Below are 25,401 nucleotides of genomic sequence, written 5' to 3' on the forward strand. Positions count from 1 at the left end.
GTTAATCAGTCGTCTCTCATTGGTCTTCAAATGGTCCAAAATTCTGCGGCTCGTCTTTTAACAGGTACCAGGAAATTTGATCATATAACCCCAGTACTGGCCTCTCTTCACTGGCTTCCAGTCCGTTTTAGAATTCATTTTAAGCTATTGATTTTTGTTTTTACGGCTCTTAATGGTTTGGCACCGCCCTACCTCGCTGAATTGGTGTGAACCTACAAGATTGCTCAGATCATCAAGCCAGTTTCTTTTAGAGGTTCCCAGGACCAGATACAAACGCTGGGGTGACCGTGCTTTTACTGTTCCTGCTCCCAAATTATGGAATGGTTTACCTCTCAGCGTTCTATCATCTACACACTTGACATCTTTTAAATCATTGGTTAACACATATTTATTCACTTTGGCTTTTAATACATAGTAATGTCTGATTCTTCCTTCTTTTAAATGTTGATTCTGTGTAATTCATGTGTTTATGTTCTTATGTTGTTTTAATCCTCTATTGATATTATTTATTTCAGTTTTTACCTTTCCCTTGTAAAGTAATTTGGTCAACCAGATGTTGTTTTTAAAGTGCTATATAAATAAATTTTGATTTAAAGGTTTTCAATTGTGGATTCAGCTAAAGGCCCATGTAGCTGGAAAATCTGACCCAGAGGCTGTGCTCTCATCTTTGAGCAGAGAGGATTAGGCAAATTAAATAATTACATAACCATGTGTGAGATATTTGCAGTTTTGATCGTGATCGCAACTTTCCAATGCAAGATTACACCAATGGATAAATGATGCCGTTTGCCAGAGAGATTATGTGCGATGAGCTTTATATAGCCTTGTGTGACACTGGAATAGTGTTGTTTGCTACTACTTGTTTGAATACTGCAGTCAGGAATCACAGTGGTTTTGGAGATTGCAAACAGAGGTCACATCAATTAGGCCTGAGGGGACAGGTGACCTGAGAGAAGCTTGCTGCTTGAAGGCTGAAGCCTGGACACAAAGTCTAGGCTGTTAAGTGTGTGTTCGTGTGTGTTCATGACAACACTGTCCTTCAGAGTACTACAGTATCGACAGGTTGACTCATCACTGTATCACCCAGTGTCAACATACTGAACATTTCACGTTTCTGTCTGCACATAAACTGTCTCAGTATAAACAGAGTGTACTTTTTAGGGTCATACTCACAGTGCCAATGCGGTGGCCGGCTTTTAGGGCACAGACAAAGGTGCCAGTGCCTTGCAACATGGTACTGACGCAAGACTGAGGGGCATGAAGTTGATCCCTGATGGTCTGGCTGACCGTCGGCATATAAGGCAACAGCATCACTGACAACAAGCAGGCGATATTCACAGAGACTCCAGTCACTGTGCCTGCACGCTGCCTGGAAAAGACAAACAGAAAAGCATCAGTCAGTCGCTCAGGCAGATTATGAGCTGGCTCTACATTCAAATATCTCTCTATTCTTAAAAATAGATTTTTATTCATTTAATCTATGCAAGATCAAATTCAAGTAGTCAGAAATACAGGAATGAAAGAGTGATTTTTTAGCATTGGGTGGTTAAGTCTCTGTTTTAATGTAGAATGATAATTTACACACTTGTGTCACAGTGAAAGCCTAACACTGAGATCCATCTACCTGGTAGGAAAGTACACAGACAGAGGTTACGTTTGCTGGTCAAGGCCATCTCACCTTTCTGTGCCTACTCCCTTGATCTTCTTCCAAGGTTCGTTGACTTGAATGTACTGGTTGCCATGGCGAGAGATGTTCAGGATGTGTTTCAGAGCATCACGGATTCTAGTGAAATATTTCAGAGCAAACTGAGTGATAGCGTGCCAAGGGCAGTAGACCAGTGTTAAACTAAACATAAAGAAGTTGTCCAATTAAAGGTTTATCTACTGATACAAGAAAGTTTACCTTTAGTTTCAAGATAGATGTCCAAATGATGCAATTACCAGATTAAACTGACAACTTATAAATATACATTTAAAATCACCAAAACAAAACATGTAAAGTTAATTAGTCTTACTTGACTTTGTCCATGAGCTGGATGTATTGCTGCAGCTCCCAGCCCACCAGAGCCAGGAGCTTCTTATCTTCTTGCTGTAGCTCCACTGCAGGAACGCAGCCCTCAAAGAATTTAGTGACAAACATGGCAGCTCTGCAGGAGAGAGGGAGAAGGGGGTTTGAATGAGATGGTCAAAAACAATGGGGTCAGGGAAAAATGTGAAAACAGAAAAAGAAAAAAGCGTTGAGAGAGAACAGACAAAAAGGAGAGAAGGGCATGTTACCTGACTTAATTGTTTATAAATTATAGATTTTGTTGCCAGATGTAATACAGTGCTTTGCTAGTGTGAACTAACATAATGGTGTTCTGCAGTGAGCTTCTTCACAGCTCCTTCACCGCCTCTAAATTGTGTCCGGAGCCAGTATTTTTTTTAAATGAGTTATATGTGCACATCAAGGGGATGTTCATAGTGAGACAGTTTCTGTCATGTCTCATGCAACATACTGTTCCATATTTCCATATCTCTCAGCCTCTGAGGAAGATTTACTAGATGAGAATGCTTTGACATGACAAATGTATTTATTTATACCAGATATGAAATGAAATGTAATTGTGATGTGAGCATGAACTTTGTGTGACCTGCATTCTTGTTTTTTTAATTAGTGAAACTGCCAAATTCTGACCCCCCCCCCACATGAATCACTGTAACAGCTCCCAGTCTCAGTTCAGGAGGTAGACACCCTCTCTAACTTTATGATTAGACCTATGACATTCCTTTTTCTGATAAATATTCAGGTCACCTCTGTTCAGGTGACCCGGAGCCTTTCATTATACTTATTATACAAATAAAAGTGAATTGAATTGCTAATATTAAATGTTAAGGATTTACCCATTTTGGTTTGCCAAGATGATTAATTATGAAATTGTCAACAAAATGTTTTGACTGAACAGCAATTAGCTGGAACACCACATCCCAGGATTCTTTATGAATCTGAAAAAGTGGGCATAAGATGGACACATTGTTGCTAAAGACGTAATGATTTAGTGACTGGATCCAGACAAGGACAAAAAGCAGAATACTTTCTACCTCCAACATCCTAGGCTGGATGCAATCTGCAAGATATTTTTGAACCGATTCGTCATCAACGTTGCCTCCCGAGACCAACTGTGAGCAAGGTGAATTTCCCCACGTTTTTATCTCACTACTAATTAATGAGGAAAATAAATAAATAAAATATAAAGAAACAGCAACAAAGAATATCTCTGCCAGGAAACAACTATCATTTGGATTAAACAAGCTAGAAGGACTTTTTTTTAGAACAACATCTAGGGGTCACTGGGGCAAAGTTGAACTCTGAACTAAGTCCGTTTCTCACTGATAAAGTAAATTCTACTGGTTGCTTACAAGCAGGAAGTCATTTCAAAACATACAGCCATTACCAACCTGTTGATGAAATTGCCCAAGTTGTTGAGTAACTCAGAGTTGTTCTTCATAGCCATGTCAGCCCAGGAGAAGGCTGAATCCTGTCCCTCTGGGCGCACATACAGCAGGTAGAAGCGCCACACATCAGACGGGATGTCTGTGTCCATCGCCATGTCTCCAAACACACCCACGCCACGGCTCTTGGAGAACTTTGTGTCCTCATAATTCAGATATTCTGTGGGGAAGTTGCAGCATGCATTACTGTCAAAGCTGAACTGTAATATGTAGTACGAACGTAATCATTCATGATGTGTGTTGCTTAACTGCCAAACAGAATGTGTGGCTGTGCCATTACCATTTTAAGATCCGCTGTGAATCTCAGTATTAGTCTAATAACATAAAAGATGAATAATTAATCAGCTGTTCAAATCAGTCAACTGACTGAAGTGCTTACCAGTGGCAACCAGGTGGCTGACCAGAGTGTAGTTGTCTTGAGCTCCCAGTAGAGAGCAGGGGAACACCACGCTGTGGAATGGCACATTGTCTTTGGCCATGAAGTTGTACAGCTCCACCTGGTGGCAGACACACAACAATGCATTGTGAGGATGACATCATATTAGATCATCATGAGATCATCCATTTCAAAGATGGCTTATCAGCTCTCCCCTACCCTCATCTCCCAACTACAGGCCATCACACACACACACACACACACACACACACACATAAGAGAGCTCAGTTCAGTCCTGGAGCTGGAGATGGAGAGAGATGAGATGTGTTAGTGAGAGTGAAGGCGATATGTTAGATTTTTTTTTTTTTTTTTTTTATCTAAAAGGCTTAAGACTGTTTATTCAAGATGCAATCACATTAAGTCTAGTGAAGTGATAAGTAACTATCAAACACATTAACATTTGTTTCTGTATGCGTAGGAAGTGAAGTGATGTGATGTGAAATAAAATATAAAACTCATCTGTACATACATGATGCCAAATAGTTCCCCTTTCCTAAGTAAAGCATCATGAACAACAAAAAGCAAGAAAAACTAGGGCAGACTGCTCAAATCTCAAAAATCTGTACTGGCTTGCACAATGTACTGTGTATCTAAATCTGAATATGCATTGTATTCAAAATCAAAGAGGCTATGTCTTCCTCTGTTTTACATTAGGGTTAGATGGTGCTAGGAGAGTGCAAAAGAGCAGATGGGGCAATGAAAAACACAATCAAACCCAATCTGTGTTGTAACAAAATCTGTGCCAAGCTTGTGCATCAGTACTCTGCATGGCTCATAAATTCTGTCATTATGTTTGATGGGGGGGTGGGGGTGATACCTGCTGAGGATTCTTCCACCACTTTTCCCACTTGTCTGTGTACTTGGCAGTAATGGACAAATAACCAATGGGGGCATCAAACCACACATAGAACACCTGTAGAGGCAGAAAGACAGTCATGAGCGACAAAGAATGCATTTGTTAATCATTTTTGGAATGCTGCTGAAAAAAAAGAACACAAAGATGATGAGAAATGCAAAAAGATATTCTTAATATACACTATGATGTGGATATAATTACTGATTATAACTGTGAATGTGAACTCAAATGTCCTCACGCCTTAGTGTGTGTGGGATCAAGTTTCAGTGGTGTTTCAACATGTATAGACATGCCAGACTGAGGAAGCCTCCCAGTGAAGCACGGCAGGGTCATCACTCACTGCAGCATTTGCAAACAATTAATGAATTGTATAGTCATTTTCAATGTTTAAATAGGAGCCTGACCTTTGATCTTAAGTATGTGCATTTGTTGTCTTCTTAGCAGGTAACACAGCTAAGCACTAGAGATTTAATAATATGTTTAATTTAAAGTGATGGTAAATGGTCTTATACTTGTATAGCGCCTTCCTACGCTTTTTTACAGCACACTCAAAGCGTTTTCACATTATTCGGCCATTCACCCATTCGCACTCCCAAGCACTCACACACCGGTGACATCACCGGGAGCAACTGGGGGTTCAGTGTCTTGCTCAAGGACACTTCGACATGTTGACTGGACAAGCCGGGAATCGAACCACTAATCCTCTGGTTAGGAAACGACCCGCTCTACCTCCTGAGCCACAGCCGCCCCACTTAAAGCTTCATTTAAAGTGATATGAGCATCTTTTCTGCTGCATGCAGGAATACCTAACTAACACAAGCAAATGCTATGCTATTGCACAGCAATAACTAATGTGGAAAACTAGGTTTTATTATACTGTATATGCCGAAACCAGACCTTCTCTTTAAAGTCAGGGTGAGGTACTGGCGTTCCCCACTGCAGGTCCCTCGTGATGCAGCGAGGCTTGAGTCCATCTCTCAGCCACGAACGAGTGATCTGTTTGGCATTTGCTGTCCAGTGTCCTGTGCTGGTCGATGTATCCAGCCACTGCTTCAGCTGAGTCTCTAGCTGCATAGGAGAAAGAGGGAGAAGGAAAATGCTGACAAAACCACTCACACATCTTAACTCTAAACTACGGCTCTAGAAAGAGTAAAGTTACTTTTACTGAATAACAAAAGAGTAAGGTAATTTTTACTGTATAATAAAATTACCAAAGTGCAATCTGACAACTAGACTTTCTGTCTTCATCCTTGTGCCCAAAACACCCTCTGAACTGTGAAATGGACAACCAAAGGAATTACAATGCAGTATGACAAACATACCTTTGGCAGATCCAGGAAAAGATGTTTGGAGGAGCGGATGACAGGAATCTGCCTGCAGACTTTACACTGGGGTTCCTGGAAAAGACCACAGTCAACAGCAATCAACTGGTTTGGCTGAATGTAACAGATTTTCTACCTGGATATGCAAATTGGTATTTCTTTTCTTTGAAGCTCAAACAATTTCAATTTTTAGACCCCATTTTTTCAGGAGGTGAATTTTTCCCACAATATATATTTACAAAAACTAATGAAAGTGATATTCTAGACTGCACCATTATTTTAAGAGTCATCAATGGCTGTGATCACCAGAGACTAATCATTTCAAACATCCCCTTGCCCTTTATAATCACTTGAAATCTTCTCCACACTCACCCTGAGCTCCACAGCATTGATGAGGCGCCCACACTTGTCACACTGATCACCACGAGCTTCTGGGTAGCTGCAGTGAGGACAGGTGCCTTCTACGAAGCGATCGGCCAGGAAACGCTGACAGTTCTCACAACGTAGTTGTTCCACCGTATCTTCCACTAGGAAACCATGGTTGTGGAGTCGCCAGAAAATATCCTGGGCTATTCTGGAAGAATAACAGAGGGAAGAAGTAGGTGAAGGCTTCTCTGGGGGTCCTGTCTGTGCAGGAGACAGATTTTGGTCTTTTGACCTGTGTTAAAGATGTATGAACACAATGACAATTGCCTTATGTGGGGTCTAACCAGTCATTAAAAACTGACCACATTTTTGCTTTCCACCTCAGAGTGACACTGCCCTTACACACTAGTTGGACAGAAAAAAAAAAAAACACTTCCTGGGTCAGTCTAGTTAGGTACTTAAAATAGAGCACTACACTAGAAAAGGAAGATAAAGGGATGAAAAATGAAAAAACAAATCTGGTTATGGATTGGTAAACCTAAAATGTAACATCCAAAACCATGTTCATAAATCAAGTCAAGTCTTTCATCTGTGAGCTAGTTAATTTTTCAGAGAACACGGTCCTGGTGCATGGTGTTTGATGCCTTTTACTACATGTACTCTATCAGAGCAAAAGCCCCAAAACAAGAGTTCTTATCTTTGCAATCCTTTCTGCAAGCACTAGGATTTAAGTCTAGTCTATACTGAAAAAAGTGCCTCTCTTTTGTTCCTCGTTTCCATGTGTAAATAGGTAAACCCAGCAAAGAGCATCTTACTGCATTCTATTTGAATATTTAAATAAAACCAGTTTAGTTCATGTGTGTTCTACCAGTGTTTGACTAATTCATGGGTGACACATCAGATGTTCTCTAAACACTTCCCCTTAACTACACAATTAAAACAAACAAATGTCATTTCTTTGTCTGATTTCTATTCTTCAGCTGGTGAACCTCTGAAAAGTAAGCAATAACCCACATCGCACAGTCATGCTCAATAATCTGAGATTAAGTCAAGCAGAATTTATGGTTGAGAGGGTTGATGTCAATAAGATTATAGTAATCCTTTGTTACATAATATGTTATAGTGAGTATGTGTAGTTTTATGAAAATGTATGTGTCCCTTCATAACAAATCCAAACAGTATCAGAGACACAGTGTGGTCAACCATAGTGAAGACCTGAGCTTTTAATTACCTGTTTAGTTTTATCGTTACCTTTTTTGTTATCTTGTCTTTACTATTTCACATATCAGTAGATTGAATTTTTTCCCACTGCTTACCCTGATAAGGTCAACTAACTTACTCTGTCTGCTTCTCTGTGGTGGTTCTACCAAAAAAGTCAAAGTCAATCTGGAACCACTTATAGATGCTGGAGTGAATGACATGGTATTTGTCACAGATCTGCTGCGGTGTCATGCCCTCCTCTCTGGCCTTGTTCTCTGTAGCTGTTCCATACTCGTCTGTGCCACATACATACAGCAGGTTCCAGCCTCGCAGCCGGCCATACCTTGAAGAAAATGATAGACAGATGAAGTGGGACAAGAGATAAGACAGATGTGGAAAAGAAAATAAGGAAATGGAGAAAGACATGAAAAATATAAGGGGCATAGGGAAGATATGTTTAAGGTATAAGAATGTAAAAATGTGTTTGCTGCAAGGATCAGTGTTTTGTTCATGATTAACAGTATTTTTCTAGCACCTATGTACACAGAAAAGACAGAAATTCCCACCTGGAAAAGACATCAGCACTGAGGACACAGCCAATGATGTTCCCCAGGTGGGGAACATTATTGACATATGGCAAGGCACTGGTCACCAGGATGTTTCGCTTGCCCTCCTGTGGCAAACTGATAAGAGGAAAACAGAAGTAGTTTGAATCAGCCTTAACATAACCCTTGTCCAAGAGTCCACATCTTCATGATCAAATATAACACCCTAAACTACAACATGCAACACACACTCACTGCAAGACACTAATATAATTATCCGCTTAACGTCTAAATAGAAAAATGGCAGTTGACTTACATAGGGTGTTGTTTTTCCTTAGACAGTGGGTCAGCATTCAAACCTTTGCTCCACTTGAGGGCAGCTGCGTTCATGTCCTCTTCAGAAACCACACGCTCTCCCTCTTCCTCTCCACACTAAATAAACATAAAGATATAAAAAACGCATTAACTAGGAATTAAACTGAAACCAACATGCAAGATTGGTAATCTCCCACAGTGTACGCATTTTAATCCTGCTATTTTTCCCATTTTACTGTGTGTGAGATTATCACTGTGGGAAGAAACAAGGGCTTACATGCGTTTCCAGGCCCTAAAAATAATTTCAGAACTTGTACAGTTTGCTCAACAAACACACAAATGTATTACCACTCGAAAAAAAGTTTTAGAGAGTCACTGCAGTTTGTGCACAAAAAGAAAAAAGGCTACAGTGCAATAAAGACAGAAAGGAAATATGTGACAATACATGTCTTGGTGTTTTGTTTGTGCATCAATAGCTTGTAAAAAAAAAATATAAGAGACAATACATTTTCTTAGAAACCTTACAGGGCTTCCTGAGGTATAGGCACATATGTAATCACCACCTCTGAAAGCTTTTTGTTCAGTAACAATGTTTTAAGTCTAATAGTTATTCTGATGATCTAACGGATACCTCAGCAGGGCTGCTGTTGCATGGCTGTGTGTCTCTGCACTGGCTACTTTGAGGGGCAGGCTGCCTCTGCATGTAGCTCTTCATGCCCTGCAGGCCTTTCCCCTGCAGTACTTTCTGAGCAGCAGACTGGCAACTGTGCATAGCAGCTACATGATCAAACCAAGCCTTCACAGACTTGTGTTTGCCTGAAAAAAGAAAAAGGGGCAGGGAAATGGTAAGGGAGAGAAAGGGGGGAAAAGGCAGATAATGAAAGTGATGGGTTGTGGTAAGGATTATTTGAACACAGAGAAGGAAAAACCTGAGAATAAAACATTTGAAGATAAAAGAAAGACTGGAGGTGAGTGAGGTAAAAAGACAATAAAATTGATAAAATCAAAACAGAGAGGATGTTGAAGTATTTAAAAAGGTAACAACTAGCTGGACAATTTGAAGTTTATTAGTACTTACCCAAAACTAGTGAAGAGTCAGATAAAACAGGACACAGGGCAGCCCACAAAACAACATCAGCAACTGATACAGCTTCCTAAAGATAACAGTTAAATGAACATCATTTTTTAAAGAAATTAAAACACTATTCCTGAAGTAGACAGGTGCCCTTTCCAGTCATCTTATCAAAAGCCTAAATGATTTTTAAAAGCCTAAATAATGCAGAAGAGCAGTCCACCTGAGTCCCTGTGACTTTCCATAGAACAACCATGAGGAAAAATATTATCAGCAAGGTTGTTCTGCATGCTTGCATCTCACTAAAATGGACATCTATGTGTGTAAAACCATGCTCGCCTCACTGTAAGCACAGGTCTTCTTTAGCATTACACAGGTTTCCTCCTAGCCATGCTGATCACCAAGAGACTTAACAAAACATATTCCTGTACATATGACTGCATCTGTCATATACTTATATGACAGATGCAGAAGGCTTGTTTCCACAGGGGCTGTAAATACCACAGAAAAATGATCAGCACCTCACACACACCCACACACATCGGCAAGCATAAGCAAACTACTCCCCACATGAATCCTTTTAACTTAAAAACGCATCACTAGCTCAGCATTAGCAACTGAAAAAAGAAGAAATGAAAAAGAGATGTTGCCAGAGGAGCCCAATGTGGCACAGAGGACGTTCTCTGTTAAACTTCCTGAGGCGCTGTGAACTTTTGACTTATATTATATAGACTGAAAAGTCCTTGTTTAATTGAGTACATTTGTCTTTATCTTATAAATGTGTTAGCAGAGTATATGGCAGCTACATGGGCAGCTGAACAGGAGATTTTTATACTGTACCCCAATTAAATATGGTGTGTTCCCATTGTTCAAGCTTTGGTCCAAGAAGTTTAAGGGCCCCTGGAGGACCTGGGACACTTCTGATCCTTTTCCCTGCAGAACTGCCATGTGAAGTGCCTCTGCCAGTGCAGGCTGCACAAATAAAACAGAATAGAATTGGGTAAATGACATTAGATCCAGCAGTAAACCCAGTGTGACTAAAGCTAAACAATACATTCCCTTGCACTCTACCTACATAGAGCATGCAGGTGGCTTTCTTGCTACTAGTTTATGTAAACAGTTTTTTGAGTCTTAAGCCATTAGCTGTATGGATTTATGCCTCCCTTTGGTAACAGATTAAAACATCTCAAAGAGTTTTTGTGTATTGCACAACAAATTACCAGCAAACTGAGAGGCCTGCTTTTTTATTAAGAGCTTACCTGAAGATGTGTGGCCTCCCATTCAAGCCACTGGTTGCAAAGGTCACTGGATTCTTGTCCATTTACTTCAAATATGTATCTAATGTGTTAAAAAGCCATGGAAAAACAAAGGTAGTCCTGTCAGTTTCATCTGTTAGCTTTATCTTTGGGAAATAGTGTGCCTGTACACTATCACTTTTACTAAAATTTCATAAAAATCTAACATCTCAGTAACCATGGTTGACCTTAGATTACATTATTATCTTAGCCTAATTAAAACAATACATTGCAAGATCATTATGATCCATACATGTTTCACTGCAATGATATAATTACCACTAAAACAAAAAAAGGGTTAAAAGGATCAGTTCACCTAAACTACAACAGAAACACCTTGGTTTAACACCACTAAGGATGGCACCTAGCCATGTAGATTGTTTGCTTTTATTTTGCTTATGTTGGATTTGCAGGTTTTGAGATATAGCTCTCAAAGATATCTGCTGCCAATGCAATACAACCAATGTAGAGATGCACCAACACAGTAAGGGAAATATTTTTATTGTCGAACCCAACCTTGAAGATTTTCATAATATGAAACATTATACAGAGGCAGTGATTAATAACCTCCACATTCATGCCAACCAGGCAGGACTATATCCACTTTACTGACCGGCATATGGCATTAGGGCTGAAAAGGTGCCGTCCACTGGGCAAGAGCAGGGCTGGCAAAGCTGGACGGCTCAGGAAGGGCACTACTCTCTCTGAAAAAAAAGATAACACCAAATAAAATGCACATAACAGTATATGTTTTTATGCAGATGGTCATGTTTCTGGATTAGTCAGACTGATTTCTGTGTTGTTAATGAAATCTGGTTGGAACGTTGCTACATAATGTGACGTCTGTGGTTTTGAAAGAAAAAGCCTCAACGTTTTAAAGCAGGTTTGATTTACTCAGTTCTGGGCAGAGATTGTATTTGAAGTCAATAGTGCATTTGATTCTGGATTCATTCAATAGTATATATCCAAGGAGAACTAATAGCATGACAATCCTCAGATTTTCTGCAGATAATCCTTTAATCAAATTCCCAGCCTCAATATTTACTACCTGAATGGGCTATGAGGAATACAATCATTGGAGGTTGAGGATTTGTTCTTCTTTATCTGAGGGATTTCTGATATTAAATTTTATATACGTCTTTACTTTCATAGTTTAATTTCTTATATGCACCTTAACAGATGGATTCAGAGTAGACCTTGTATAAAACAGTGGATAAATAATAACATCATCTCAGTTCAACACAGTACTAATGTGTTCAAGGAATTTTTCAACAAAGAGACATGTATTATTCATCCTGGTGGACTGGTAAGAAACAATCCAAGTCTTTAAGAATAATAAGTAGGTACGAGTATGTACAGACCACATGAACCAGTAGTATTGTGTCCTAAGGATAGTCAGTTCAAAATAACAGGCAACATTAGACTCATTGTTTACTTTAAATGTGGATCTGAAATTAGTCACATTATCATTTATGGTCCCAATACCGTCCTACATCTTTACAATATGTCTTGTGGCTAACTATACAGTGGTAAACAAAGGCTAGGCGAAGCTGCAAAGACACACACTGTTAACACAAGACAAACAAAGCAGTGAAGTGTGGTAAGAGACCTTTCTAGCTGCTTTTTAGATAGAGATACAGGTAGACTCTTCACTCTACTGACCATGACACTGGTGTTCATTTAGCTAATGGTACAGATAGCTTGCTATTCCATTGTAACAACCGTCAGTTACAGCACAACTCCAATTTAACAAAGCTAAAGTTACATTTATTAATTACACGGTGCCGTTTTTAGCAAGCGACAACTGTTACTGGTTTTAATGACAGTTTACCTGAGAGCTGAATATAAAGCTAACCATGCTTTCTCTTACCTTCGTGGTTGACATAGTGGACGTCACACTGGACTCCAGTCACCTCTAACGCACATAACACCTTCAGGCACTGCGGGTTTCCCTCACTTACGAAGAGCTTCATTTGGTAGCTATGTTGGAACCGATGAATAGCTTTGACGATGGCAAGAGCTGCACTTTAAAACAAGTAGGCAGCTTGTATTCGTAACTTTGCCGGCCACTCGTGTCACCACACGCTGATGCAAGCACTGTTGAGTCCGTAACAAATGGTGGAGTTGTAGTTTTAGAACGCAGTCGCTGTCGTTCCAGGAAACTGTTACGACCTACTTAAAAAACTACAACTCCCAAAACTACTTAGAGAGACGCATTTTTGAGGGAACCGTGGGTTTGCTTGATTTTATTTATAACGTAGTGCCGCCGGGCGGAAATCGTGTCTCGTGTTTGTGCATTTCACAACGGGCGGTGTGTTGTATATAAATATGCGCACCTAAGCGCTGCCTGTTTTGATTGGTTCCATGTAAAAGTACATTTCGCGATTGCAGCCAATCTTAAGCCACAAACCACCAAACAGCGCAAGCTGTTTTCGATCCGCTTAAAGATCCAGTGCACATGCATGACTGTTAAACGGCGGAGTTATTTTATTTAAACTCTGTGAAGTTCTCTGTATTTTTATTCTTTTTTTTTTTTTTTTTTTACCGGAAAAGCGTAGCAAACTCAATAGGACGCAACTCCTGCACTCTGCGGTCCACTCCAAAACACAACTGAACCGCAAGTCGCTGCATGGTGAGCGATGTTGATGCTGTGTCTCAAATACAAAGATTAGATTTTTGCAGAATTGTGTAGCCAGCAAAAATATTATTGCCGAAAATTATGCAAGGTAAGTTATGTCTGTTGTGGCCTATTACTATTTTAATCTGTTGTAGGTTAGTGTTAGTGTAAATAAGTTTTGACATTAATTAAAATTATTAAGACAAGTGGACTCAAATATAGTAGAGATTTAGAGTTAAGATAAATGCATTTTCAGGTGTTGGATCACATTTTACTACCTACCACATATGGCTACAGCTCAGTGATGCTAATTTCATTGGCAGTTATGACAGAACTAACATAATCAGTATGAATAAGAGTATCACAGTGTATCTTGATCTTTTTACTTAATAATCACCTTTCATCTGTGCATTTATGGACATTGTCTACACTTTATTTTGAAAGATGCATTTGGTCTTATTAATTTTAAAGCTAAAGCTTTGTGTGTTCGGCCTATTGTAAAGTTTGTGTAAAAAGTTGTAGGCCAGTAATATTTGGCAACATATTAAGTCTGCATCCTCAAATATATCACAGAAGTTGTACAGTTACTAAAATAACAAACCTGCCTTTTCCAAAACAGCTTAGTTTTCCACATCGTAGTGTCTAACTACATGTAGCCTACACTGGCACTACCTCTTAGACTCAGCTGGGCCACTGAGACAGAGCCACAAAGGGCCAACTTAGACCTACTATGCACTTACAACACTAACCTCCAGTCATTTCCTGTGGAAGAACTCTACACGTTTTAGAGTTTCGGGTTAAGCGCCTCCTCACCTGCACCTTTTACTTTTCATATTTTTCTTTTGCTTTATGTATACCTTGTCCTTCTGACAATGATGCATTCTCACATATTTCATTATGATGTTGCCTCTATAAAGTATTTGTCGCCTCTTTAAATGTCAGACTGATAAGAATGACTGATCTGAACACTTTACATATTACACCTCTTGTCATGTGGAAATATTTGCATGCTTATGTGAGTGAGTTAGCCCTTGTGTTTCACAGAAAGTCCACTGGATGGGTTAACCACAGGGTGTGATGTTTGACTGACGCATTGTATTTTTGATACTCTTTCTTAAGTCCATGCAAACATTTGCTCCCTTTCTCACCCTCCTGTAATGACACAGGCTTGAAAGATTATTCTTCATTTGCAAGTTTGCTGATTAAAAATGCCCTGTACCATGTGTCATGTTAGCAGGAGGGTTATAAGTTCACAGCAATTACTAGTGTGCCCAACAGATTGCATTTGTAGATGTGTTTGTGGATAAGACTGAGTTTGACATGATTGTACGTTACTAGTCTGGGTGTTGTGCTACTCCAGGATGTTTGAGCAATTCTGTGAGGTCTGTCTTTTTTTTGTGTGTGTGAGCTGCAAGCCTGCTTGCTTGCATGTTGTCAGTTGTGGAGCAAATTCATGCAGTAGCAGATCACAAGGTGCGGTAAAACCTCATTTCATCTACTTTATACTATACAGACCAAGTGAAATCTGTAACAACTGGCCCTTCAAAACAGTCCTACTCTGGCGCAACTGCATATTTTGTTTTTTTGTTATTGTTTTACTGGCTTGTCTCTTTTGGATTTCTAAACTTTTCTAACCTCTGAACTCACTTTATTTTTAAATGAAAAAATTTGCATTAGAACTAAAACAGTTTGAGACGATTGACAGAAAAATGATCAGTAGCTATTTTGATAATTGATTAAACATTTTGGCCGCTTTTCAAGTAGCGAAACAATGGTACATAATCGCTGGGTTCATCTTTTCAGATAGGAGGATTTTCTGCTTTTATTCATCATACGTCGTTGTAATTCAAACATCTTTGGGTTTTGGAGTTTTGGTCCGACCAAAGAAGGTTTTAAGAAGATTTTAGTTTTTTGGCTCTCTTAAGTTGTGATGTGCAATCTTTTTGGATGTTTGTTTTTGTTTTGTTTTCTTTTGTTTTGTTTTGTTTTTGACATTTGGACCAAGTGATAAATCAATTAATAAAACAAACAATCAGCAAATTCACATTAATCTGCATATGCATTTAAGGAAAAATAGAAGCAGATTCATTCTTAGAAATAACAGTTGCCTTGGATACTTGAATTAACAAACCAGAAGGCACCATGATTAACACTCCTCTAAATTTGACATGAACACTGTGTGTGCTACTTCAGCTGCACAGAGCTGAAAGTGGGTCTGTGACTTACCTGACAGCTTTTGACAGCTCACTCTCATCCCCAGTGGATCAATGCAGCTCAGCGCTTTTCATTAGAAACATCAATGTACCGCACGTTCCCATAGGCTCAGCAGCAACCCACCAGCCCATTCGGAGAGTGAAGGCTTTTATTCAATTCTCATTTTTGACTTCTATGTGACATTTTATTTTATTCAGTTGGAAACTGTTGTAGGAATACAGTGAATGAGGGAAAACCTAATAAAGGTCAAGTGTTTATTTGTCATATGCACAGTTAGGAAACGTGTTTCACTGTACAATGAAATTCTTACTTTGCCGTCCACATGAATGCCACATACAAGTGAAATATAAATGAGCAATAACACAAATCTAAATAGTCAGTAACACATGTAATAATATGCTTCTCATGAAGTGATTAATATAACAAGGAAATAAATAAATGTCTTCAGATAGCTCTGTGTAATTTTAGTTGTTTGGGGAATGACATGAACGACGAAATTTTAATGTAACCCGTCATTCCTATTAGTAAAATGATAATAGTAACAAAAACAAATAGAAAATTCACTTGACCTTTTAAGTCAGTTTTCAATAAAACATTCACCTTTTCCATTTTATTACATGGGCAGATTTGTAGCTTTTTTTTTGTTTTTATATCATTGTCAACTGGATATCTTTTGGATTCAACTTGTTTATTGGACAAAAGAAGCAATTTGGGCTCTGGGAGATCACTCAATTTTTCTATAGTTAGAATTCAAAATGCAGCCCATATTCCTACAGTATATTGTAGTCTAATATTAACGAATCCAAGAAAATGATCTTGGAAAGAAAAACCATGTCAGGTAATTGTTTGAAACTTAATGCTGCAGTGACCACCCTGCTACAGTTTATACCTCAGTTGGAAAGTAAAATCATAAAATGAGACATGATCTTTTATGCTGTATTTGTCATACATAAGAAAACTACTTATTCATATAAGAAGATTTTCTTCTCAAGCTTATTTCTCATACTAAAACAAGCTTATTATTGTTTCACCAATAGAATACTAGCAGCATGTTTTCACTTTCCCTCCTTTTTTGTAAAAAATGTATAAGCTAATTAAAAATGTGATGCTTGAATTAATTCTTTCAAGAGTTTAAAATTCCCCCTGAGCCATTCAACACTACTTTGCCTAACTAGCAAACACTGGTCTGTCTGGTTGTTGTTTATATTTTAATAAGAGAAATGAGAATTTGAATATCATAAAAGTGAGCTCTCTAAAGAAGTTTGATGCAGGCTGCAGGATCCATGGTAAACGTGTGTATTGCATCAGTAAAAGCTTGAAATGATGCCATCACACATATGAAACATTACGTGCAACAAGAAACAGAAATAGAACACACATACTGGAGATAGTTAGTGACTGGTTGGTCACAGATGTTGTTGTCATGATGGTCGTGGCAAGATTGAGCCAGTGGGTTTCTTACTGTCATCATCTGTGATTGATTGGCTCTCTGTCAATTTGCATGTCTAATCACTGAAGTTATCAAAACAATCTTTTTAGTCACATATACACTTACACTACATAAATAAACACACAGACATGCATCCACAGACATGTTGACACAGCCAGCTAGCCATCACAGTGGGAAACGCAGTGTGCGTTTCAGTGTTTCTCTCTGGCCTAGTCATCAATAATGCATGGCTTTGGGAGGATGAAAGGCTGTTTTGGCTTGAGGCATGTGTCTCATATGGGGGGAGATAGAGCGCTAGTAGTTATAACTGTACATCCATAGACAAAGTGAGTGCTCCTTCACATGGCTGTCTGCAGCAGATCTGCTTATCAGGTGAAGAGTGGACTGCTTTCAGGCTAAATGCTGAGATTAGTTAATTATTTAATATAAATGACTTGACCTTTTTCTGCAGCTCCATTCAGTTATTGATTACTAGCAGCTAAAATAAGTATGAAATGTTAAAGATCTTAAATCCATTTACCATTTGATCATTTAACATAATTCAGGTGAAGTTTAGATGAAGCCTTCTGTTTAGTTAAATTTTAGCAAATGTTCAAGGTACTTCTGCTCATTCAAAGATACTACAGTTCCTTTTACCCATAATGTATGACCGTATGATGTGATGCAATTCTTCACCTCACACAGACGACTTGACTACAAGTTGGGACTCAGACAGTTGAGCAGACAAACTTGGATGCTTGTTTGCATAAAGTTTGTCATGGTGGCAAGCTATATACGAGCTGTCAGAGCATAGCTTGTTCTTTAAGCAGCAGTCCTGTTAACTTAAAATGTCATACTTTTCTTCTTGTTTTTGTGGCGGTTAAAGCTGCTGAACAGCTGTGGTTCATGTGGAGAAACTTGTTTTCCTGTGAACCTTTTGGTTAGAGCCATACATATGGAAACGCTACTACAGTAGGCACTGCAGTCTGCATGCATCTCTGTGTGTTTGCTATGTGTACATGGATGTGGGACTGCATGCAAAAGCCCTTTGAAGTTCCTCATTCCCACTCTCTACCTCTTTCCCATGTCTCATCTCTCTTTGAAGATCATGTAGCTATGATTATTAAAGCTGCCCTCTTTCAACTATGGATTGAATATGGATATGATATAACACCACACGTTCACCCAATAACACCCTTCGCCGCACTCTTCTCCTGCTGTGTGTTTTAGCGGCCAAGTGAGCTAAAAAGTTCAGTCACTTGTCTTAGAGATGAGTCATTATTTCCATGTGAAATAGAGTTATTTGCAGTAGCTATGACAACCAGACTTACATAGAGCTACAGGGGAACATTGTAACTTCTCGTTTTTCTGCTAATGCTGTCATACTCTTCATTTCCTGGTATCATCTCCGGTGTTCTGTATTCTTACTCAGCACAAACATTAGCTGCTTGTTTTATCTCCTAACCATGCTAGGACCATCTTAGACTTGCACCTTTGCCCTTTATGCACTGAAATCCCTTGGATTCCTTGAATCTTTTAATTATGTCATGCACCATAGAGGGTGACATATCCAAATCCCTTCCTATCTTTTGTTGAGTTGGCAAACTGGCGGTCCTTGGCCCATCTTTGCTCCTATAGGGCTCGGCCTTTCCTGTACCAAATCACTCTTGTACCAAATCATGATTTCAGTCACCTGCTGACATCACCTGTTTCAAATGGAATCATCATTTCATAGTTTTACTTCAATTGAAGTGTGCTTATTATGAACAAAGAATAAAATTGATGAGGTATTAATACCGTCCCAGATTTTTCTGCTTTGGGGTTGTAAATGCTCCTGGTATAGCACCACATCTTTCGTACTTGTCAGGGACCAAGCAGTAAGGCAAAAGACACAGCTTCCAAAGTTCAAAATAAAGGGCTTTTTATTAACCCAAAAGTAAGAAAAATACAAAATTAACATCAAATAAATTGGGCCCTAAAAGAGGTCAACAAAAGATGAGGAAACTCAAAATACAGCAAACTGAACTGTCTAATACCTCAACAAAACCCAACTAACCTGGCAAATGAGACACATAGGGGAACATATATACTGGCTGGCCAAACCAATAACACACACAAGGGATAAACTAAAGACACTACCAAAATAATCAACTAATAAACCCTAAACAGACAGTCAGTCCGTTCTCAACTAAATATTTTCTTTAAATATAAAGAAATTAACATAACTTGACAAATAAAGTTTTAACATAAACTACCAACAAATAAACAATAAATTTCTCCCAAACTCCTTTCTTTCTTGTATTGGGTACGTGGTGCAGTCCAGGCCTAGTGGGGGGTATTTAAACCTGCTGCCTCCTCAGTCCAATCTTTTAGCTGACCCGCCCCCCCATCCATGGACCAGGAAACACGGTAACTCAAAAGAAAAGGTCAACATTAACCATACAAAATTAATCAAATGTGCATACTCATCGATCAATTGTGTATGTCTAATATAAATTACCCACCCAAGTCCATGGCGGGTGGTGGTCTAGGTCCTCACATGGTGAAGGCCAGGACTGAGGCCTACACAATACTGATGGACTATCTGCTATCTGATATTAAAAATCAGTCCTCTGGCAGTCAGTGGCACTGTTGACCAGCCAGCTCTGTGTATTCATCAATAGCTGAATCAATCAACTGGTCGGCTGGTTGCACAGAGGGCCTCTCTCGCTCTGTTTCACATCTCACTCTTTTTCAAGTTGAAATATAATTTATTTGCACACCCTCTGTCTCTGTCACTCCCTCTCTTTATGCCTATTGGACCAAATGCTGGCTAAATGGAGGAGGTAGGGTCAGTGTGTGTGCGTCTGTTTAAGGGTTATCACATGCATGGATCTGTCTGTAGGGTGAGCTGTTGACCTTGTTGATGTAGATATGCTCTCTTCCTTTAGGACCATGGTGAGTCTCTCTTGTTTTCTTTCTTTCCCACTGCCTGCCCGGCATGCATGCACAAATTCCATCCTCCCCTTCAGCTCATTCTGACTTGCATGCACACAGTCTTGAGTTGGAGTGGAGAGGCAGATGTCACACTCTCCCCTGTCTTATTGGAACATTTCTCTCATTTTTTTACATTTTCTTTTTTATTTTTATAACTATTCCTCTTATCTTTATTTTGTGGGTGTTCTTCATCTGTCTATTTGTGGTGTTGTTACCATGCCATAAATCCTGTGGCGCCAGCCCGTGGCACAAACTGTTGTTTGCCTGTCAACAGCCATGACAGGGGGCCTGTGTCTGTCTCTGACACCATATGGGCCTCTGTGTTTGTTTGGTTGTATAATGCCAGAGCCCTCTCTGCTGCCATCTGACCTGCAAATACCTGCAATCTGGCCTGTTCTTTGTCCTCTAGATCAGAATTTGTTATAGTCAGAATTAGCTCATCCCCCTTCATCAGTGTTGATGAATGCAGATTTTAAATAGCACCATTCTGTAAATAAGAATATAAAATAAAGGACGAAGGAGGATTTACTGAGCCAGTTTAAACATTTGTTTTAAGCTCAAATAGCCATTTAGGTTGCTGGTGTTAATCAGATACTGTACTGTCATGTTGTGAGAAAGACTGTTAGCATACAGTATATGACTTTTCCTGTCTTTAACAAGCAGCCTCAGCTATTTCCTTCTGGGAACATCATTAAAGTACCCAAACTCTGAATAATAAATCAAGGGATATACCTTACTGTAACAGCCTAATTTGCACATGACATGATAAAACCTCCTATACCTGTGTAGGAACTTTGTGTCTGTGCTGATAAGTGAATCTACATGAATACTGTTAATTGTCCTATAAATTTTAAGTCAGATACAGCAGCCATGTATCATTATTTTAGTCTGCATTTCTTTCTTTTTAATAGGCAGTTGTATTAAGCTGTGAAAAGAGACAGGAAAAGAAAACAGGTGTGTGACAGTTTCTAAAGAGCTTTCCTGTCTTGTATGACTTATATGAACAGGACTTACTGTATGTTTGGCCATTCTTTAAACCCAGGGAAAGCTGTGGGCCTTACCGAATTAAATAGTAAATTAGACATTACTAAAGCAATACACCAGGATTGTGGAGCCGAAAACAACAGTTACTGTCTGGGCTCAGCTTGTTTGTAATTAATGCTATTCACAGAGCTGCACTGTAGTCGTATAGGCACGCTGACCATACAGGGTAATTCATCATTATTTTAAGAGCTAGTGCATGTACCAAAACATGCAGTTGTTTAAACCACCTAACACGTTTCATGTCAGAAAAACAAATGGCAAGTTAGAGAGGATATGACCCAAAGCGTGGTTGAACCTATATATGTCTGTGCAGTTTCCTGTTTGCTCACTCGCCTCGTAGCTCTGACGACATGTGCCTGTCTTTCCTGAGTTCAACTGCAGATTTTAGATGTGTTTAGCAAACTACTACTAGCAGCATTAGCACCTAGCACTGTAACTAAGTACAGTGAGTACTCCAAGATCTCCAAGATTTGAGTACTTTATCTCATCAATACAAGAATATTTTATCACTTTAAATGCTCTTAGAATAAAGTCCTACTGGCACTTTAGGTTATAAAAGATTTGCCTTGTCTTTTTTCACAAAAACAGGAAAAACAAGCATGAGTAAAGTACCGAGCATTTTGGATTTCGACAGCTGCCGAGTACAGAGTACAGTACTCGGTTTCAATCCTTCAGACTGTACGCAGGTACAGTATATAATGCATATTACTAAGGTGCACCTCTCATAGCACCAGCCAGGTTTAAATGAAGCTACAGCCAACTCATTTAATGTCACAATGATTTCATTTGCATGTGAAGACAGTGTTTTACAAAAATCAGAAATAGATGCCTCATACCAAAAAAAAAAAAAAAAAAACTCAGCTGTGGACCAACATCTCCACCTTAGTTACAGTGCTAATGCTGCTAGTAGTAGTTTGCTATGTTTCAGTGACTTCAACAGTGTTTTTTAAAGAGTCTTGGTAGCTGCAATTGCATGATGATATTTTGCCAAATAAACAGGCTGTGTGTCTTTGTCTGTTCTGGAGATGAGGGTAATTTGAAAACACATGTAGGCTAAATAGTTTTCATCACTTCAAGCACTATTCAGTAGTGATTGGCTGCGACAAAAAAGGTCTACGCAACTGGGGTCAAAGTTCAACAAAGCTTTCATTGCACCTCTACTCCACACCTTGATATATGCCTTTAATAATTAGCAATGCATTTTGTGCATTATGGTGGCTACTGTTAGTGAATTAGCAAATGCTGGATATGCTATTGTGTGCCTTGCAGTGATTGTCCTGCTAGTGTTAGTCAGACGGGCAGGCAATCCTTCTGCCTACAGTATGCACAGGTACAGAGGGGTTTTACTGTAATTCTCTGTAGATATGGGGGCCACATAATCATTCCTGTGCTTGAGTAACAGTGGGATTAGTGAGGTTCAGCCAGCTAATCATGCCTTGCCTTCCATTGCCTTCACATGACTCACAGCTCTATCCAGCTTCATCTACCCCTTTTCTCTTTTTGTGCTGTTTTGCATTCACCAGGCATTCATATTTCACTTCTTTCCCCATCTTCTCCTTCTCCCCTTTGCCTCTCTTTATCTTGCCCTCTGTAATCTCATTCATTTTTCTATTGATTCTCTGAAATCTCTCTAACTGGGATGGGTTGGTCCTGACTGTGACTAAAGCACTGTAGCTAGGTGCCAAGGATTGTTCCCCTTTCTGTGTATACTTGTTGTATTTTGTGGGCGGGGGCATGTACTGCATGAAGCTGTTTTGCTATGTGTCTGGCAGAAAGTTAGTGTTCTCTTACATAAGCAGGTCTTGGCTTGATAGAGCAGGGGTTTAGCTTGGGTATACTGTGCTCCTTATATCCTCTGAACATGAGTTATTCACTCACATGTGTCTCTTATTTATACAAGTATAAAATGACAATAAGAAAGTGGTAGTATACTGTAGTAATCTGCACATACAGTATCTGCAGTGACATTTCATCCTCCACAATGTATGCCATCTAAAACTAGAAGTGGAAATAAAAAATTTTGCGAGGAGCAGCAAGTTACTTCTGTTCAATGTTGAAATGATTAGTCACTTCAATTAGTCATCTGACTAATTCAGTCAGATGCTGTTATGACAGGGTGGCACTGATCTTTTCATATAACCCTCTGCAATAAAGCATATGTGTGATTCCCAAGATGTCAAACTATTGCTTTAATTTGTTTGTTGATATTATCAAATATTTACTGTATATCATATAGTCAAAAGTAACATTGTCATGTCTTGCTAACAATCCAAAACTCAAAGATATTCTGTTTTCAATGATAAACCATTTTAAAAAAGCAAAAGAATCCACACATTTGAGAAGCTGCACATTTGGTAATTTCTTATAGAAATAGGCATTTTATGAAGCAGAGGGGAAAAAAATGTCTTACTGTATGTTGTCATACAAGTCAGTGGTTTTCCCCAGTTAACCCAGACTTCCAGTTTTAGCACTGCATTGCTCTCTGACAGCTTAGTGATTTCCTGCCCTTTCACTCTGTATTCATTTTCCTCATTGCCTGTTTCAGAACATGGCACTGGTCTGGCTCCAATCTCACCTGCCCTGTGCTAACCCAACCAGTGTCACCAGTATCGCATATCGGCACACTCCCAGCAAAGCTTGCTAAACAGTCCTGTGTGGAGAGCCATGCTGTCTGGTACTTGGCGGCGCTCTGTGGGGCATCAGTCTTCTGCAACACCTGTGGTGACCACCAGGGGGACGACAGTGTGTGCGGTCCCCAGTGGTACAGTTGTCCTTGAGGCCCAATACGACTACAACTACCGAGGTACAGATGGAAGCCAGGTCTGCATAAGGGAGGGTGAACGGTTTGTTCTGCTGAAAAAGGCCAACGCTGATTGGTGGCAGGTGAGAAAGCAGTTTATCTTTTGCTTCTCCTGTTTTGGTGAAGCCATAAATATTAGAAAAGCATGCACATAGCACCTACAACATTCTGTAGACTTTTGAGAAGTTTGGATTAAAGAACGAGGTTGATAATATTCTATATTTTTCTTTTGCTCCTCAACAAATAACATGACAACTGAAAAACTAGTGTTGCAATTGTCCACCTCTCAGTACTTTCCCACTTCCCCAAACACCTATGTGTTGCTTCTCATCCCAGACTGGTAGGTTCTCACTGAAAACTGAAAATGTTTAGCTGCTGGTAGATAATTTTCATTTTTAAGAAATGATTTCACAAAACAGTTGAGCATTGTTAGCAAAGCTTTCTCAAACAGGAGACATGTTGTGCTAGTGACCACAACAAAGCTACAGAGGAAATAGCAGCTACACTAGTAGGATCAATTCATTCAGCTGTATCACTGTTGCTCGGCTGAACTAATTGGATTTATGAGGGACATAACAAAAGCATACGGAAATCTGTTTGTTCTTTAACAGGTGCGGAGAATTGGGGCAGCCAGTAAAGCAAAGCCGCTGTATGTACCTGCCACATATGTGACAGAGGTACCTATCGCACCAATGCCCTCACCACAACGTCTGGTTATGTCTGTCTCGCTGAACTCTAACCTTAGGACGCTGCCGAGGATGTCACTCACTCCTAGCCCAACAGCAACTCCCTATAAGGAACAGCATCAAGGTAAAGTGTGAGAGGAAGACAGAGAGTCAGGAAAGGATAATAAAGATAAGGATAATAATCATCTGGTGTGTGTTTTTTAGTTGCAACGACTGTTTAATTTTCTCTTAAAAGAACAGAAATCTAACATTTTCAGTTGTTATTTCTCTTGAGTAAAGAACATAAATTCTGAATTGATCTGTGAAAAATGAGAATTGTTTTTCTTTTTTTTTTTTGTTGAATTGTTTTTGTCTTTCTGTTACAGTGAACAAACCCATCTATCGCTCCATGGAAAACCTCAACACCAATAGTGCCTTCCAGAGACTGGACAACACCAGCACAGGTGGTGGCCATTTCCCCACCTTGCCCCTCTCTGGATTCACCTTTGCCTCCAAATTTCCCACCTCCCCATCAGGCCACCAGATGGTCACAGGGTGTTCTGCAACCTCCACATCCCAAACAGCACCTTCAAACCCCAGAGTGGTTCCCATGATCACACGCAGCCAGAGCTCCAGCGACCTGCCTGAAACCCTGACAGAGAACCCATACGATGAAGTGGGCGGTGGCTTCAGCAGTCGCGTTAGCCATAGGATACCGGAGAAGGTGTGTAGGCACTGGGACGTTGTGGGGGGTTTT

General features: G+C 39.5%; 2 protein-coding genes across 5 annotated transcripts in view; one reads left to right on the top strand and one right to left on the bottom strand.

Annotated features, from left to right (window-relative positions):
• mars1 (methionyl-tRNA synthetase 1) overlaps positions 1-13,056 on the bottom strand; it is a 15,242-nt gene extending 2,186 nt beyond the window's left edge. For all 4 annotated transcript variants that reach the window (XM_020613131.1, XM_020613045.1, XM_020612963.1 and 1 more), the window contains exons 1-18: positions 12,770-13,056; positions 11,513-11,603; positions 10,864-10,942; positions 10,445-10,576; positions 9,611-9,686; positions 9,164-9,348; positions 8,534-8,649; positions 8,239-8,355; positions 7,812-8,015; positions 6,479-6,680; positions 6,107-6,181; positions 5,682-5,852; positions 4,746-4,841; positions 3,872-3,989; positions 3,439-3,652; positions 2,016-2,147; positions 1,679-1,783; positions 1,174-1,369 (exon numbers count right to left, since the gene is read on the bottom strand). In XM_020613131.1, the coding sequence (XP_020468787.1) occupies positions 1,174-1,369; positions 1,679-1,783; positions 2,016-2,147; positions 3,439-3,652; positions 3,872-3,989; positions 4,746-4,841; positions 5,682-5,852; positions 6,107-6,181; positions 6,479-6,680; positions 7,812-8,015; positions 8,239-8,355; positions 8,534-8,649; positions 9,164-9,348; positions 9,611-9,686; positions 10,445-10,576; positions 10,864-10,942; positions 11,513-11,603; positions 12,770-12,872 (2,412 nt within the window). In that variant the 5' untranslated portion in view covers positions 12,873-13,056. The remainder of the gene's footprint in view (positions 1-1,173; positions 1,370-1,678; positions 1,784-2,015; positions 2,148-3,438; positions 3,653-3,871; positions 3,990-4,745; positions 4,842-5,681; positions 5,853-6,106; positions 6,182-6,478; positions 6,681-7,811; positions 8,016-8,238; positions 8,356-8,533; positions 8,650-9,163; positions 9,349-9,610; positions 9,687-10,444; positions 10,577-10,863; positions 10,943-11,512; positions 11,604-12,769) is intronic.
• A 214-nt stretch (positions 13,057-13,270) lies between these two features.
• arhgap9 (Rho GTPase activating protein 9) overlaps positions 13,271-25,401 on the top strand; it is a 40,704-nt gene continuing 28,573 nt past the window's right edge. The window contains exons 1-4 of the mRNA XM_020610193.1: positions 13,271-13,531; positions 23,725-24,062; positions 24,591-24,789; positions 25,031-25,368. Coding sequence (XP_020465849.1) covers positions 23,844-24,062; positions 24,591-24,789; positions 25,031-25,368 — 756 coding nt within the window. The 5' untranslated portion in view covers positions 13,271-13,531; positions 23,725-23,843. The remainder of the gene's footprint in view (positions 13,532-23,724; positions 24,063-24,590; positions 24,790-25,030; positions 25,369-25,401) is intronic.

Source organism: Monopterus albus, unplaced genomic scaffold (assembly GCF_001952655.1).
Source record: "Monopterus albus unplaced genomic scaffold, M_albus_1.0 scaffold1.1, whole genome shotgun sequence".
Taxonomy (NCBI): domain Eukaryota; kingdom Metazoa; phylum Chordata; class Actinopteri; order Synbranchiformes; family Synbranchidae; genus Monopterus; species Monopterus albus.